The sequence below is a fragment of the Telmatherina bonti genome, assembly GCF_933228915.1.
Source record: "Telmatherina bonti genome assembly, chromosome: 15".
Taxonomy (NCBI): domain Eukaryota; kingdom Metazoa; phylum Chordata; class Actinopteri; order Atheriniformes; family Telmatherinidae; genus Telmatherina; species Telmatherina bonti.
This window is the reverse complement of record NC_136613.1, coordinates 10,841,757-10,859,738: the sequence shown is the minus strand read 5'-3', so window position 1 is coordinate 10,859,738 and position 17,982 is coordinate 10,841,757. Positions and strand designations below refer to the sequence as shown.

The following is a 17,982-nucleotide window of genomic DNA, read 5'->3' as shown; positions in this document are numbered from 1 at the left end:
GCACAGACTAACAGGGACAAGCAGCTGATCACCACGACACACGTGTGTCATCAAAACGAGCTGTGTCTGACATGGCTGATCGCATGCACATGCTGCTCTTCAACTCGCCCTCTGTCCCCTCCCCTCAGATGGAGCCTTGCAGCTGAATGAGCAGGCAGATGCCGCGTGATGCATGCCAATCCATGCCGATCCATGAGTGACGCTCTGAACAGACGCTTTTTGTGATTCGTCATAGGCTCTGTTTCCTGCAAATGCCAGCAATTACATAAAAATCTGCTGCTTTGTTTTTAATTTCTCTATGATGTCCTTTGAAAATGGCCACAGCAAAGTTGCAACATGAGATGTTTTCACTGTATGCAGAAATTTAAAAAACAAGCTAACTGAGTTACCATCCAGGCTGGCACAACCCTGCTCTGATTACACTCTGCATTGACTTCCATGGCTGAATCAAAGCACTTCCTGGTCCCTGTTGATTTACTCTACCTTATTTTAGCAGTGTTGACTTATTTTCATCTTTTTTCAGAGCTAATTTTCACTCCCATTTTGAAGAAGTGTTATTAAAAATTAAGCTGGGTGCTGACAGGGAGACATGAGGGGATTTAAATCCCTAAATGATGCTAGAGAAATTAATATTTTTAAGCTGCTGATGCCTGCTCAAAGTCCCTACAACACAAGGCAGCCAAATGAGGTGTTTGATTTCCAGCAGGTTTTTCGACATCTCTCTGGAGATGATTGGTTGCTAGAAATAATTTATTTATGTAATTTTTCCCCTCACCACAAGACCTGAGAAGGCGAAAACCTCTCTGTAACTACTTTAAAGCTGTCAGGAAATTTAAGGGTTAAGAGTTAGTAGTTCTAAGTGTCCCTTCACTGAACCGCCTCTCCTGTTTATAATCAGGAAGTAAAGAATCTGTCTGCTGTGCTTTGGTCAAACTAGTCAAACCATTAGAATGATAAATCCCCATTCCCATCAAAGGTGGAGCTGCTCTAGTACTTAGCAAGAGCTAAACGTGGAGCAGGAAACTACCGCTGTTTTGGGTTTTTGATTTTGTCTTATGCAAGTATACTGCAGAAATACACTGCGACAATGACAGTATGAACAACACAGGAGGCAGAGGACCCTTAACGCGATATGTATGTATTTACCTACAATGTAATGCCATGTTAAATGCAGTAAGTGAATTCTTTTCGTAGTCCGCTTCCTGTATTTCATCCGCTTGAAACGGGCCGAGACCTGTAGCAGACTGAGCCCGCTTCTTTGATCCAAATCATGATCTGTTTGGCAGATTCACATTTCCCAAACGAAGTGACTTTCTGAGCAAACTGGCTAGGATTCTAAGTAAAAAGGCTGATCTGAATGTCCCCTTAAAACTCTAGTTTTAACTTATTTAAATGCTGGGTGCAAAACCCAAAGAGGAAGCGAAGAATTTTTCAGCCAAACATGGCACGTCTCTGCAGTTTTCTTAGAGACACTACAGAACTTTTGGCATTTTCCTCATCACCAGTCTCCATCACCAAACCATTAATTTGGCACCAATAATCCATCCTACCTGACCTGTTAACTCTGACATGGCTCGTCTCATCTCCCAGATGTATAAGTTGTATGGTGCAGTTTCATTAAACCAGTCCGGTACGCTGTGTTTTCATGTCAAAGTTACGTAATGCGTGTTTAAGCCTCATTCAAGGTTTGAGGTGTTGATGGCTTTGCTGCTTTGACATGGCCAGGTATCCACTGGACGTGGCTCAAAAATGTGTTTTCTTTAGTGCATTTGAGCCAGCATCTGGCTGAAACAACACCTTCTATGAACCATGTCTTGTCTACATAACACTTAGCAGTGATATAACGAAGCAATAGGTGCTGAAAAAGAAATCCAGAATAGGTCAAACAAGTTTCTGCTATCTGGACACCAACATCTGGTGTTGCCCTTAGAAAACAATGCAGTTAGCATTTATAAAACAAACAAACACTAATTTAGCAATGGAGCAATGAATACCTCAATTAGCAACTACTGCAACACATTACCTCAGGCACAAATTTCGTCTGTAATTTCTGCAGCCTTCTTCGCAACTCTGTGAAATACAACACACACTTTTAAAATGCTAAAATACACTGGCTAGCAATTATCTGACAATGTTTTCACATATTATGTTGAGGAACTTAACCATTGATAAGTGTACTGCACATTACAAAGTAACTCTAAACCTGAGGTAGAGCTGTTTAATTTGCAGGTGCAAACTCATTTACATCGTCATTGGGATGCAACATGTATGGATCATGGTAAAGATTTAAATCTAAAAAGACGTCGTGGAACAGTTCATGTCACCACGATGCACCTAATGTGGTTAAGATCAATGAGTTAATTAACTGTGCTATGTTTAAAGGCATTGCTGGCTTTTCCTTTAAGTAACACGACTGTCAATCGCTGCTCTTTTTAAAGCAATAAGCTATCTGAAAGTTAAGTTATTTTCTCATGTAAAAAACAAAGAATTTCTGCTTTGGATAGCAGCATACTGGTCATCGAAGAGCAGAGGAGGTGTGGTGCAGCAGCTCTTATCAAAGCCCCCTTTGGCACACTGCTGGAAAGGATTACCTGCTGCAGTAACACCCGGTTATTTTTGCTGAACTAGCTGCCTGGCTAATCTCCGGTAGACTTTGGAGTGAATTTTGTGGACATTTGAGTTCTAGCATGCGGCCCATCTGGAATATTTCTGAGACTTCAGGTCTTCGGTGCATGTATAAACACTGCTGTAGCATCGTACAAACTTGGCTGCAATGTTTCACCCACACATCTTTCATTCGAATGAATTCAATTACCTCAGAGACGAGCACTATCTTCCATTCTGCGAAACAAAGTCTATCAGTTTATTAGGCTTCATCCCCAGCCTGCGAGCAGGCCTCTCTAACAGGATTTAATAGTGAACCATTCCCTGATTCATATCTCTGCAACCCCTCAGTCAGCCAAGATCAACACTAATGAGCCTTTGGGAGAGAATAATGAGCTTCCAGCAGTCACTCTGCTGTGTCTTCTTTGGACGAATAAGGATAGCATGTGAAGGCGGAGTTAGCGCCGTGTTGCAGAAACAACAGTGGTAATGGCGTGCGACAGCAAGCTAATTCCTCCAGTGTGCTGAGCCATTTTATCTGGACTCGGCGCAGAGGCTTCTGACCCGGAGACAGAATCTGATGAAGAACGGAGTAGAGGATAACCTGTACAGTAGACTCTCTGGACTCTTCTTAATGATAAACATTGGATCTTTTGCTTTTATTTTCAGTTTGTTTGAGGGTTGTCAAGCAATGCTTCGTTGCTGATATGATGGCACTGGTACAAAGACACAGCTGATGCATCCTTTCATAATATTTTTGTAGAATTACGGTGATATGAGCCGTTTTATCGGCATCAGCTGAGCATGCAGAACTTTTAGATGTTGACTAAAAAAGTTGAATACTTTGTAGAGAGGGCATTTTTCTCCCCTTAGATGCTCAAACCAGTCCAATACAGCAGAAGTCTTTGTTGAAGTTGAATGAGATTCCAGCATAATCCTGGTCTCCATCTCCAGAAATCAGTCCAGGGTTTAATCCAGGTCATATCAGGATAGACACTGACTGTATCACCCCCTCCTTCACTTTTTGCTTTTGTTAAACAGAACCAAACAAACTCATCACCTGATTTGGATCCTTCATTTAGTCATCTTTGTCTCTTTCACATCTTCTAAATCCACCTGTCTTCTGTCTTCATGCTTTGTCTCTGCGGTATTGATGTGTTTTCTCTGCTGATCCTCCTGGCTGAGGGGGCTAATGGAGGAATGTCATGATGAAAGGAGGATGTGGGAGGATGTCTGGTCGTCTTGTGTCTGGATGTCCTCAGACTTTACAATCACAGAATGCACCAGCACCTCCTTTAGATTTTCTACTTTGAACTTTAGTTGGAGCCACAAAACGGACTCATTAGATGAGTAAAACAGTTTTCCTGTGATTTTTACACAACTTCTCTCTGTATGACTTCATTGGAATGAAACAGAGTTTATGAATCTTTATTTGCCACAAGTGTAATTCTCCACTAGTTTTACGAGCCAGGTACTAGAAGAGGAAGTATTTATTCATTTGGTTACTTTACAAAACATTTGGCGTCTATCTCGTTTACATTTATTGTTTGTGGAAATAGGCTGTAACAGACTTAGATTTCTGTTACTAGACAACCTCCACTTGATTGTTGGTATTTAGATGTTGGCTCGCTTCAAGTACTTCTTTCACAGGACTCTGTGTTTTCTCATCTGCCTCTGACCGCTCCAGAAAGGCCCCGATGTTGTGGTTTGTCGGCTCGGACAAGAGCAATATCCATTTCAGTGACGGCCGGTGTGGCTAAAAATGGACCGATAGCTCATTACGTTATGGAAAGTTGCAGCGATGTCCAGAATGCAACCCCTTTACTACGAGTAGCTCTAATTACAGGAGTTATCCAGTACTGCCTGTCTCTTTCTTTTCATTGTGTGTTTTGTTTTTAACCCTCCTTATTTCATGCCCTTCCGCTTAGGTTTTCTTTCTGAGCCGTTTGCGATTCCTACCTGTGAAGCAAAGGGGCGGAAGCTCCTTTTAAGCTGCCGCACTGAGATCGGCAGACACTTCCAGCGTCTAACTGACCAGCCTCTCTGTTTCTGACTTCTCTCTGCCGCTCCCCAGAGTCTGGCTTTTTTTCTTGGCCTACTTACACAGAGCTCCCTGTTTGAACAGCAAAGCAAAGCAGCACGAGAAACTGAACAAAGTCATAAACAGGAACCAAAACAAATTAAAAAAAAAAAAGACAAAGAAGGGGTGAGTGTGAGAGCAAAGGAGAAATTGCACCATTAAAGCCTTTGGTCGTTCATTTTGTTTATATGAGGCATCAATGTGTGACACACATTTGTTGTCAGATTAGTCATGTTTAGTCAAGTTTTATCTACCAGTTTCCCAAAGGATCCAGGCGAACTTGCAACTTTTCTTAAAAGATTTTCCTTCTCGACTCGCAGTCTCTGTGTTGTCACTATTCTTGTTTTTTATTTTGTTTTGTGTTTTCTTCTACGGGGAATGCTACCTCAGGGAGCGCTGTCAAAGTGTCTAAACACTACAAGCCTTTTGCATAAAACGTTGATGAGCCAGCACAAGCTATAAATCTGATTCACATGCGCATTAGCTCGTCACACCAGAGAAAAGAAGCATCAGCTGCAAACCTGAAAACCTACACGAGACACATGATCCACCTGGTAAATAAGTTGTTGACTAAATGTGTGATTTGATAAAGTTTGTGTTCCTGGTTAGTCTGTCTCTGCAGAGCAAGTCTGTGTAGATTTACATGCAAGTACAATTTCAGCTGCAAGCTGCAGTTCAGCATGATGCGGTCTCCATGGTAACCTGTTCTGAGTTTTAAAAGGAGGCTGCTAAAATGGCCTAAAAGTTTGATAGTTTCCAATCACTTTGTTTCCACCGGTGTTTATCTGTCAGTGTGTCTGTCTGTCTGTGAAAATCTGTCTAGTAGTTTTTGCTTAAAACAAAGATTTTTTCTGAGAATAGATCTTGGTCTAATTTAGATTCAATTTAAATTTTGGAAGTGATCCGGATCACCATGTGGATCCAGGAATGTTTTGAAGGATTTTTTATCATTGCTAGATATGGATTTTCAGTATATATGCTTATAACACCACATTAAATGGTCAGGGTAGGAAACAGGAGAAGTATTGTATTATTAAAATACTGCTGGAATTAAATGGGGAAATGATGAGGGTAAAAAAGGGAGTTTACTCTGAATCTGTTATTTGTGTGAAACATTGGACATAACTATCACCATCTTAATGGCGTCACTGGTGTTACCAGATGGCTCAAGATGATGCTTAGAAACTTGTTCCAGTCAATCAGAGGACTGTCTGTGATCAGCGCACTGAAATGATAAACTTCCTATCATTAGCTGATTGGCTGATAATAGGATTTCCCACCTTCGGGCTCCTTTAAGAAGAAGTTCAATACTTTAAATCGATTTTCTTACGAGCTGCAGAGCAGTGAAACAGCAAACGATGTAAAACTGGTTTTAACTTGTGTGTGAAGGGAGGGCAAATTAGTGGCAGCTGCTGTATGAAACCACCCAGAATAAAATGTGATTCCTCTTTTGGCTTTGTTGTTAACCTCCTAAGTGTGTGTGTGTGTGTGTGTGTGTGTGTGTGTGTGTGTGTGTGTGTGTGTGTGTGTGTGTGTGTGTGTGTGTGTGTGTGTGTGTGTGTGTGTGTGTGTGTGTGTGTGTCTTTGTGTTGGGTATTGAGCTACTGCTGTGTATGCGGACGATGATTACAAATGCTTTAATAACTTCATGCACCACCGCTTTGATCGATTAAGACTCGCTAGTTTTCACACTTGCAGAGCTGCAGGAAAGGAAAGTTTGTGTGTGTGTATGTGTGTGTGTTAAGTGTGTCTCCTCTTTATGCATGTGTTTGTGGAAGTGTTAGTGTGTCTGTGCCAAAGCTTGCACCTGGCCTCCTTGTTATTGCTCAGAGCCCAGAGGGGTGCAATAAAGAACTCCTTGTCCCCAAAGTCATGATGCACCCACCCACAGAAAGCAGGAAAACATAACAGAAAACACACTGACCCACACATAAGTTCTAGATCCACAGCAGAATGGGGGTAAATCAGGACGTGATATACACACAAATGATGTGGATGCATTAAGAGCTTACTATGAATTTGTGAGTTGGTATGAGATGACTTGACTCTACTGGCATTTTCACAAGGAGGATGAGGATGAGGAGGGACCGGGAGGAGGGTGGGTGTCACACATTTTCCATCTTCCAGCTTCTTAATTCACACACACATGCTCATAAACTCACATCATCTTGACTTCTTCATACTATTCTTCAAGCCCACTCACTCTCCATGCAGCCCCCTTCCTCCTCCTCCTCTTCCTCCTCCTGCTCTTCCTCATTCTTCTTTCTCTCGAGACTTCCTCTGACTTCTGGCAGAAGCTTGAACAATAAGGAAAACAGATTTTGAAAGTTGTAAAGGTAACCAGCGGGACTGAAAGAAAGATTTTAATCACACAGAGTTTAAAAGTTTGCATGTCATGTGATTGACCATTTCTCAAAAGTCCTCAAAAAGTCTGCATTTACTGTATTTTACTTAAGAGGAGTAAACTTATAACTATCAGAGCTAATCATTTCTAAATAATTAAAAATCCCATTGCATCTCCATGTTTGGTCTTTTTTGGGGAAATAAAAGCTCCTGAAGTTTATTGCCAGCTTCACATTATCTTCTGTTTGACGTTATGCAGGTGGTAAATGATACATCACAAGCAATATGTGTCCATAAACATCACTGAAACACCAAAATTCATTTTTCATACATTTAACAAGTACAATAATAATGAATTATGTGTCTGGGCACTTTTTAAAAAAAAAAAAAAAAAAAAAAAGTACTTCCAACTTTCTGCTGAAAAAAGAAATCCAGATCCCTTCTTTGAGTCAGAGCTTGAAGCCAGGGGTCATAATGGTGAAGGGGTCCTGGGAGGGTCAAGTCCCAGCAGTTGAGTTAGGGGCCTTATTAAGGTTGCATTCACATCAGGATAGTCAGCTATACTCGGTCTGATTGTTGACTCGGCTCAGTTGTAGGGGGGTGTAACCATTCAGACCGAGACTGCATTCACGCTGCACTTTGGTCAAACAAGCTAAACCTTTACAATAATATATCCCCATTCCCACCAAAGATGGCGCTGCACTTTTATTTAGCAAAAGAAAGGAAAAGACCCGCGTGAAGAAGAAAACTACAAAAAAAAACCAAAACAAAAAACCCCCCCAAAAAGCTAAAACGTTTAATAACATTAACTAAAACATGATAAAACTGGTTAAAATATTATAAAAACTAAGCAACCATACTCAAGTTTGTATGCAATGGTAACACTTTTTATTGACAGTTTTTCTTTTAGTAGTTTTCTTTTTAGTATGAATTAAGTGACCTTGTAGACCAGTCTGCGCAGCTAGCTACCTAGCTTGCTAGCTACCTGGCTTACTAGCTACCTGGCTTACTAGCAGCAGTTTGCTTTTAAGTGTACAATAAAAAATTTTACTGATTGACTGATTCGCATACTTAAAAGATTACAGATTTAGTGTAAACTTTCTCTTTTTTAAATTTATGAATAAAAATGGCTTGAACCTAATTAGCTCAATCAAAACCATTATAAACTGGTAGAACTGATGGGAAAAGTGGTTTTCAGGCTTTTTCCACCACAGTGTTTTTTCTTCATTCTTGCTGTTGCTAGTGTGTGTTTAAAACCAGTGAGACTGTGGTGTGAATGATCAGTGGGGAGCTGAATTGGCAAACAGAAGCTGGTTAAAGTGAGTGTATGCTGCTTGGGGGAGCAAAATGTTGGAAGTAGTTCAGTTCATCAGCATCATGAGCATCAACAAATGCAGTTTGATGAAATTCCAACTTGTCTGGAAGATTTTAGCTACAAAAGTCGGGTTTAGTCTCGACACGTCTACCTTTTATCAGAAATTCATTTTCCTTGGTTACTGTGATGGAGACGCCCTGTGGTGTGGTGTGGATTACAGCTTTGAACAAGTTTGATCATCTTTTAATGATTTTAATTTATTTTTCGTGGTGATGTTGTGCAATTATAGGTAAAAGCTACTTCAGATCAGAAAACATGAAGCTCTAAAGAAAATACAAATAACAACAAAGCCTGAAAAACATAGCCAGTGAAAAGTGTAACGATTTACAAATGCAAAAGCTGCTTTGGGCTGTCTAGAAAAAAACAAACAAAAAAACCCAAACAAATTAAAAAAAAAAAAAAAAAAACGTGTTGAACATGTGAGTCTAAAACTCTAAGAATCTGAAACCAAAAACTGAACCCTGCAGGTTTTTCCCTGATGGAGGAAACTCTGGTCCACACAGGGAGTTAAACAGGGATGGATCATTGTGGAAGTCATGGGAGAGCAGATGACCAAAGGATTATATTATGTTTGAATGGAGCGTTGAATCAGCTGCGAGGTGTGAAACATAGACTTTCAATAACTGCATTATCTTCACTGAGTCACAAAAAACTTAAAAAAAAGTAGAAGGGTTCATCCAGCTTCTTCTGTTCTTTTTTGTTTTGATTTAATTTTCATTAAGGTACATAGTCTACATACCAGGTACACTTGTGTGGTAATCATTGCAACAACAAAGTACAGGTCACATGAATTACTGTCCAAATGGAGGGTTTTAAGCACCACAGTTTCTTCTTCTCTTCTTGCTCTACGTTCACAAAAAATCAACCAAATCCCACTTTTTTTTTCAGACATGACCCGCATCTGATTATATTTTATCAACTTTACAGTAGACATCTGATTATTTTCCTAATCAGATCCAGGTCGCATTCGTAATTAGTCCTAATGGAGTGCAACACTGAAGTTTTTCAAAGTGACTTCAGTGTCATCTAACTTTTATATCACTGAAAATGGGAATATTCTCACTTTTGTGATTATCATGGCCTCCTCGCTTATTCTGTTTGTTTGATGTGCTATTTGTCTATCGTAATTTGCACAGCGCAAAGACCAGTTTAAACAGAAGTAGAGTAAGCGTTTCCACAACAGTAAAAATGATGAAAAAAGAAAAGAAATTGTGTGCTTGGCTTAGGACCCTTATATACCTTCTATAATACAACTGCTTTATGTCTGTCGGGATGAACCTAAATGAACCAATACTACTGTCCCCAATTGTCAACCTACTTGTTTTTTTGTTTACTTTATGTTCAATTAAATCTTATATTTATTTATTCTCTAGGTAGTGGAAACTTATTGGATGACTCACTAACATCCACTGAAGTGGTTTATTTACCAAAATACGATCCTCATTCATGAATATGCAAGAAAAAAAAGTTTGTAAGTAGGCGTCCACTATGGCCACTATGCATTAAAAGGGTTAGACTTGCAAAATCCATAAAACCAATGAGTTGACCACTTCCATTTCAGGAATATTTATTGATTTCAAATTTTTCTTAACATTTTTTGCTCCAGAAATTGTTTCATCTTCTGCAAAAAAACAAAAACACTTTTCTTTATTTCTAAAATAAAATAAAAAGTGTTTTTTGTGATCCTGCATTTCTGTTCCTCCATTATTTCTTAAATGTACACTGGGGCTGTGACGATATGATTATGTCCCGATTTGATTCAGATTTTTTGGGCGCTGATTCGGTTTAAATTGTTGATTAAAAACAATAAAATGTATAAAACTTATTTTTTTTTTGCTTATCATTTTTCTTGATTTTAATGAGGAAAAAGACAACACAGTAGCCAGACCATCATTCTGCTGCTATAATGCCCAAGAAGTAAAACATCAATCAAAACAATAAAAATGACATTTTATAGTGGATTAATTTGATTTATTTTTTAAAAAATAATTTTTTTTTTAACCCCCCCAAAAAAAAGAAAATTAAATCGTGAAACAAATTATCCAGATTTTCAATTTTTCAATTAGATTTTCCCATCCCTAGTTTACACACACTTATAACATGTGAAATGAGCCCATTTTCACATTCTCGAGCTTTTATTGATCATGTTGCTTGTGGAAGCTGCCATTGTGTATAAGAGGGATACATGTATTCATTTTGCTATACCTCATCCTGAGCCCTTGGTTCTGAGCATGCTCAGTAGCCTCAGCTACATGATTCATTCAGCAAGTTTTGTTCCAGATAAAACACATTTCCTTTTCTCCAGTTCATTAATGACTGTCAGTGAATCAGTTTCCATCTCGGTCTAATAACTTATGGTGCAAACATGTTACACGCAGATGATTAATTGAAGGAGCATCTAAATCCATTCAGGTCTGAAAACGGGAGTGGACATGAAGCTCATGCACATGTGTGCAGATTAATGATGACTGAGGTGTAAGCAGGAGAACCATGTGCATGGCACATTTTTGCCTTTGTGCGTATGCAGTATCGGTTGTGAAACTAAAACCTGTCCTTGGAAAGATTATGACTAATTTTGGAGCCGTCGTCAGCAGAATCAGTTCAGTTCTTGCGGACAGATGGGTCTTCTGTACATGCATACTGGCCAGGTGTGTGCGCACGTCTGCAGCTCATTTGTGAACAAAGAAAGCAGAAAAGATGATGTCATCTTTTAACAGTTATTCGTTTGTCTTTGTGTGTCGGTGGATCGGAGGGGGGGTGTTTGTTTTCTGAGGTCACCTTTCTCACACACAGAGGAAATTAACACACATACTCGTTAATAATTTAGATAGCAACATGTTGTTTAATTCCTTTAATAAACAAATCTTCACACACACACAGCCACAGTCTTCCTGGGTGGGAGGGGGGGTCATGTGTGGTTTTTTACTTGAGGGACTTGTATGAAACTCAACCTAAGGACGAAAGCCGACACGCTACTTCATCATTGTCTGTCATGATGTCATCTGCGTCCATGCAGCAGTGTCTGTGCTGTGTGTCGGCCTTGGGGTGTGTGTATGTTGGGGAATGTGAAGTGTGTATCTAAATCAATCCGCTTGTCAGTCGGTGTTAGCGTTTGTTTCATTAACACTAGAAAACGATGTTCCCTATTAAGCGCATACACCAGAGACAACTCTGTGTTGTGTATGTGTCATTATGAGTAAAACCAGTCAGCACACACTCTGGAGCCTTCACAAACCTGCAGCGTCAGCTGAAATGTATCGATACCCTACCTCCTCACACACACTGCTGAGTTTTGTTCTCTGGAGGCAGCAAACTGTTTAACTGGTCTGCTGTTTTTAGACTGAGGGCTGAAAAAGCTAGCTAGACAGAGGAAACGCCAGCTTTCGTGCACTTTTAGAGCCTGCTGGTCTTAGTGCATTAAGTGTTGACAAGTAGTGTGTAAGATATTTTTTGTTTAATGAGTTAGGAAGAGATGACTCAGCGTTTTATCGGAGACTGGTGGTGGTGACTTTGTGTTGGTTCTAGTTCCTGCTGCACAGATCAGCTTGCCGTCATCTGCTTTTTACTTGTTTTTGGATTTAGTTGTTCTGCTGCATTTTAGATAGGGTCCAAATAAATAAATAAATAAATTATAATGTTTCTTTTTTTTAAATATTAAAAAAAAAACCAAACTTTATTTGGGGCATTTTTAGCGTAGAAGATCACGAGACATGTTTGAGCCTGGAGGCTGTTTCTACCTGATGCTAACGTCTGCTCTGATCACAACTGGGCCGCTTGAAGGCGAGTTGGTTTAAAACAGGAGTTACATCCCAGCATGCTTTTCTAACAATCAATTGTGAGATGTGATTAGCCCATAGACTCTATATAAAAGATGGGTGGAGCCTCCGTGACTTCACCCGTAAGTTTTTGAAGAGCTGGATTGAAGCTCATTGGGCGGGTCCTACCATCGCCATCTTGGCAACGTCATGAGTGTCGTCTCTCCTGGAAAATACAAAAATAGGAAAAGAAGTGGAGCTGAGAGTAGGGCTGTTGAGCGTGGGGGTGGATGATTTACATTGAGTGAACTCCGACTTACTTGTAGCTAAGCGCTATCCGAGCTGACCCGTAGCTAACAGAAATAACCAGCTAACGGAGGTAAGTGGTCTAAAGCCAAGTCACGCTGTTAACCAGATAAAAACAGTGGTTGTTCTACGTTCTTCCTTCTTAAAGCTGGAAATCGGACACCCGTCAAACAATAGGCATGTCCCTAATTATGCTGAATTTCAAGATGAAATTGTCAGCAGAGAAGTCAGAAAAAAAAAAAAAAAAATCACTCCCCTTACAGTTGTCGTGAATGTAAACCTGACCTTGTAAACCTAAAATGGATTTTTATACCAGGCTGTAAACATGTTTATTTCTGCCCTGAAGCTGGTCTTTTTAACATGGGAGTCTATGGGGATTTGCTCTGCTTTGTAGCCCCTAGTGGATGAGAGGGGAACTGCAGTTTTTGGCGTTGTGCATAGCCTTCATTTTTAATTAAAATTCTGCTTGGATTTGACCTTACTCCCTCATCAGTGAAATTTAGCTCTGCAGCATTCATATCTGCTCTGTTTACAGTCCCTGCACATTAAAACAGACAGGAGTCTCGCCATGTTTACATCTGCAGAATTTCTTCAGTTAGCTTGCATTTCCAATCAGATCTGGACAGTTCACATGGATCCCGATCGTTATTCCGACTCTGATGTGTCTGCATGTTTGAATGGAATGAATCATTTTGACGTGTGCAGAGTTGTCTGACGTTATGGAAACAGCTGTACAAGGAGAGGGGGTGTTACTGTTTGTTCACATTAAACTTAAGAAGATCTGTTGTGGTTCCGCTATATCTTCACTAATTTTGGGATTAGAGCAGGCTTCAGCTATTGATTATTTAATTACTGACACTATATTAGATTGTTTAATTGATTAATCACATGTGGATCAGAACAACTATCACTATAACCCACCCATGTTGCCCCAGAATGGAAACTTTGATCTGGATAAGTTTGACTGGATCAGAATGTTCTGATTGGTATTTACATTAAGCATTTTTATCCAATTTAACATGGATAGTGACATTTCCACCAGGTTAAAAGTTAAACATGCCATAAATAATTTTTTTTTTCTGGAAACCAGAACGAGAAAAATCCTTGTAAAAATGTCACCACTTGCATCATAGCGCTTAGCTCCTCAGTGTGACCCAGGACATGTTAACACAGGCAGAAAGCATGTTGCAGCCTCTGAACATATGTGCACCTTCATTCTGTCCCTAGTGCATGAATGCACGTATTATGTATGAAAGTATGATCCAGAGTTTTTATCCCTTTATAAAGTCGTCGCTCTGCATTTATGGTTAAAGGATACTGACAAAGTTAGGATTTCAAGAAGTCAGTCTGAATGTTACATGAAATTATGAAGTTACCACATAGTTTAACATTTTTCTGATATGATTATTTTATCGCCTTGCTCCACTTTTCTCTGTCCGTATCTTAGATGTATAGTTCCCCCAGTGAGACACCAGTAGAGGTTTTTTCTCATGCCACTTTTACACTTTACCTCGATCAGCATTGACCTTTTCGGCAACCTGCTTCTACACACACGTCCCCTGTGGCCAAACCAAAACGGGTTAATCTCTCATCAGTCAGACTGTAGAGCCCGTCGGCTCACTGAGGACTGGGGGCCAGTGGCTCGGGTGTTGCAGCCCCTTTTCTCACAAAGGAAACCTGATCGTGTGGCAGTTCAGACATAGTCGACAAACATGATGCAGACATCTTTTCTTCACTCCCCTGGCTCTGTAAAAGTTCGTTGGTAACATAGTTAAGCCCAGTCTAGACATGTAGTGAAAAGCATCAGAGATGAAAGAAATAAAGACAGAGTTTGGACAGAGTTAGAAATGGTTTCCGTTTCCGTTTTAGTTGTAATAAGGAGTCATCTGTATTGTTGAAACAAATTATATCATTACAGAAGGATGTGCTTTTTGAAATGCTTATCTTTAACAAATATAAAAAACAATTTGCAAAGACTGTCTTTAGTTAAAAAGACTATTTATTTGCTGTAGTAACTCTCCTGCCTGGACTAAGCTTGCTGCTTTTGGCCTCCACTGCGAGCCTCAACACATGATACAGTTTAGGGGAAAATAATGTGATGATGTAGGTATGTTGGTGCAAATGGTTATTTGCTCAAAGTGACCTTAGAATGCTCACAGGGTTCATGCCATTAGGCTGTACTGAGGTGATGCTGGTTTGTTGGTTTCTACTATATAAGATTCAATATTTTAACCCCATTTTGCATCTGTACAAGTGCTCATAAAACGACTGAGACAGCAATAGTTGCAGGCGACAGACGGGAAGGAGACGTTCACTGAAGCTTCACTGATCCAGTTTTTTGTATAAATTTTGGAAGTGACACCAATCTTGAATGGCACCTTTTATGGAGGAAAAGCAGAGTGCTTACAGCAGGTCGTTTCTTTCCTACGAATGCGCCGTCGGTAGGGAAGTTTATGCTAACTCACTGACTCATTCTGGTGTTTTTACATGATTACCTACGTGGTTAAACTATCAAGAGGTCGGCGAGTAAATTTTTCTGCACGCCATGCGAAGGCAGCTGCAGGCTTGATAAACACACTTGGCATATTTTTTGTATTACTGCCTCATTCTGCAGTTCAAATACCATTTTATATTATTCATGTTGTTTAGATTTGGAGTGTTTGCTCTTTGCCTCCAAACATGAGTTTCTTTCCTTGCACCCCGCTGCAAACACTGGCCGGAGTCTGTTCAGGAATGCTTAAGGTTTGGATGGTCGCCTGTGATTCTCTGAGCTTTTTTAGAGGAAAATAACTTGTTGTGAGTGTGGTTTCTGTTTTTATGACCAACTTAATCACCCTGAATGTTTGCTCAGCTTGTAAAACTGTCATCTGGGAAGCTTTTTGATTCCTACCATCAGGTTGCACAGCCAATCACCTTCTGACTTAACCTAAACAGTTCTTGGCAAATGGTGCTTCTGAGTGTCCTGAACTGTTCAGAAATCATTATTTCCCTAATTGTTTTCCTTGTTTTCTTTTTGCAGGGTCGACATGTTAAGACGGGACAGCTGGCGGCCATCAAGGTCATGGACGTCACAGAGGTCAGTAACACATTTTAGGGGTCCAATCATACACTTATGTTGTCATTCAGCTGCTTTGTAATTTAAACACGACGGCGGAAAATCCGTTGTTGCACGTTGATTCAACACAGCTGATTCATTGTTGGGTTCAGCGGCGCTTTCACGACTCTGGAAGATCAAAAAGAAGAAGGTGTAGGGTCACATGTTATCATGAAACTTGCACTTTGACACGGTAGAAGGTTGAAGTTTTAACTTCTGCTGCTGCAGGATTTCTGAACTCCGTGACAAATCAGAAAACTATTCGGTTGTAAGGAAAGTTAAATAAAGTTAAACTGCTGCTGACTCAGTGGAGCAATTTAAATTAATAGAGCGGCATTATGGCAAGACAATGCATGCCCTGTTGGAGTAAACAGCCTTCCTGCAGCAGCCAAAAAAAAGGAATTTGCATTACGTTGCAAAAGGGCCTGCGATCACACTACATGCAGCCATTTGGTACACCTGTTGGTAAAAATTAGAAACACCCAACCATAAAACTGGTGGACCCCCGACACTGTGTGCAGTCTGACCTTTTTCGGACTGGCACGCTTTCCCATAATCAGAAGGAAACTGAATGTTTTTAATGTGAATTTACCAATGTTTATTGCTAGCGTTACAACAGTTCTATTTACTTATCACATTAATCAAGACACGTCTGAACTGCCGCGTTCCAGCCAAGCAGCAGCGGGTTAATGTGTCCGATGAATCTGACAAGCTGTAATTAAATAAATAACCGTGCTGTCCTCATTTTCCTCCTTCATCCTTTGTCCTACATTGGAAAGCTGAAGCACTTGGTTGTTTTTCTTGTTAAATATCCCCTTTCTCTCCAAAGCTGATAACTAAGATGTCACTGAAGTAGTTACATTGTCGCAAGTCTAATATTTACTTTTCCATAAAGTCAAATGTGTGAAAAAGCAGAATTTTCTTCATCTTACAGTCCATCACCATTTTTCTTCCACGCAGCTACTTGGAGCTTAAAATAATGATGCAAACTTTTCAAAGACATGACACGTGGCCGCTTGATAGTTGATTCAGTCAAATCTTGCAGGAATTGCAAAAAGGAATTGAAACCATTATTGATTATCTTTCTGAGAAGGGTTATAGTAAAGATGTGTCCATGTGGCTCTTCGCTTCACATGAAAATGCCACTCTGTTTATTACATTTGATTTGCAGAAATGTCCTTTTTATTTGTAACTTCAGATTCAAATGCAACAAAAACTGATTCCCAACTTTAATCTTTTTCACCCACGTTATGATTTCTGTCCACAAGAAATCAGACTTATAATTATTTAGCTCCCAAAACTTTTAATGGATATTTTCCTTATTGGATTGGCTGATTTTGTGTATGAGCCCAAGTTATTTTACTCTCCTGAGGCTGGTTTAGCTAGTACACATCGTGTCTGTGGATGTTTCGGGCTGAACTCTGTCAAAGTTGAGCAGGGAGCCGGGGGTCTGTTTCTGCTTCTGGGACTTTGGAGCCTGTGTTTATACGCAGAAATAATCAGATGGTCTTATTAAACTACAGCTCGTGCTGATGTTTTCTCCCTTTCTTCTCTTATATTTTCATGCAATTTGTTGACCCAACAGCTTACTGACCCCATGACAAAAAAAAACAACACACCAGCTAACACATATTTGGGGTCAGTGTGAACAGTTTCCTGCAGAAGTGAAGTGTGTGTGCGAACAGTCCTATAATCAAACTTAACTGTCCCTCTGAAGAGGAAGAGGAGCATCCTATCTGTCTTTTAGAGTGGGACCCTGTTAGTTTTGTCTCAGTTTACAAAAACAGATATTTAAAAAAACCAAAAAAAAGGTCTATTTAGCTCAGAGTTTCAGAAATAAACTTTCAATATGATTGTAATCAGTCCCAGAACTACCGATCCTGATGTGTCCCTAATCAGAAAGACATACTTATATACAAGTTTATATTAGGATCACAGTTGTGGCAGGACATATTTATTAAATGCTTCAGGAAGTAGCTTTGAAATAAAACTCTAAAAACTTTTCTTGGATGATTGTGCAGCATTAGTGTTTGTAAAATCGTGTACCTTCACAGGCCTTATGCTTTTGCTTTTTTTTTTTTTTTTTGCTGACCACAAATAGACAATTAAAAAGGGTTAATGGGATGTATGTGCTGCATGGTTTGAATGGTGTTTTGCTTTCTTTTCCTGGCAGCAATTTATTTTTAGAAAACTGAATATTTGCCTCTCCTGCAGTCTTGTATGGTTTTCACATGGCTGCAGTCTGACGCCTCGAGGGGAAAGAAGTGCCAAAGCAGTTTGAGACGTCGTCAGCCATAATGCACCACAAACCATCACCAGCTTTTTTTTTTACTAAGTGATGCAGTGTAGTTCCCGTTCAGAAGACTAAATCTGCTTCGCAAAGCTCAGCTGGATGAATATGAGGACTGTTCTGAAAGCTACCCAA

The 17,982-nt window shown here is 39.9% G+C and overlaps 1 protein-coding gene across 5 annotated transcripts in view; it reads left to right on the top strand.

Moving 5' to 3' along the window:
- The window catches only part of LOC306766280 (mitogen-activated protein kinase kinase kinase kinase 4-like), a 98,409-nt gene that overhangs the window by 31,524 nt on the left and 48,903 nt on the right, over positions 1 to 17,982 (top strand). For all 5 annotated transcript variants that reach the window (XM_079253939.1, XM_079253936.1, XM_079253937.1 and 2 more), the window contains exon 3: positions 15,483 to 15,539. In XM_079253939.1, the coding sequence (XP_079110065.1) occupies positions 15,483 to 15,539 (57 nt within the window). The remainder of the gene's footprint in view (positions 1 to 15,482; positions 15,540 to 17,982) is intronic.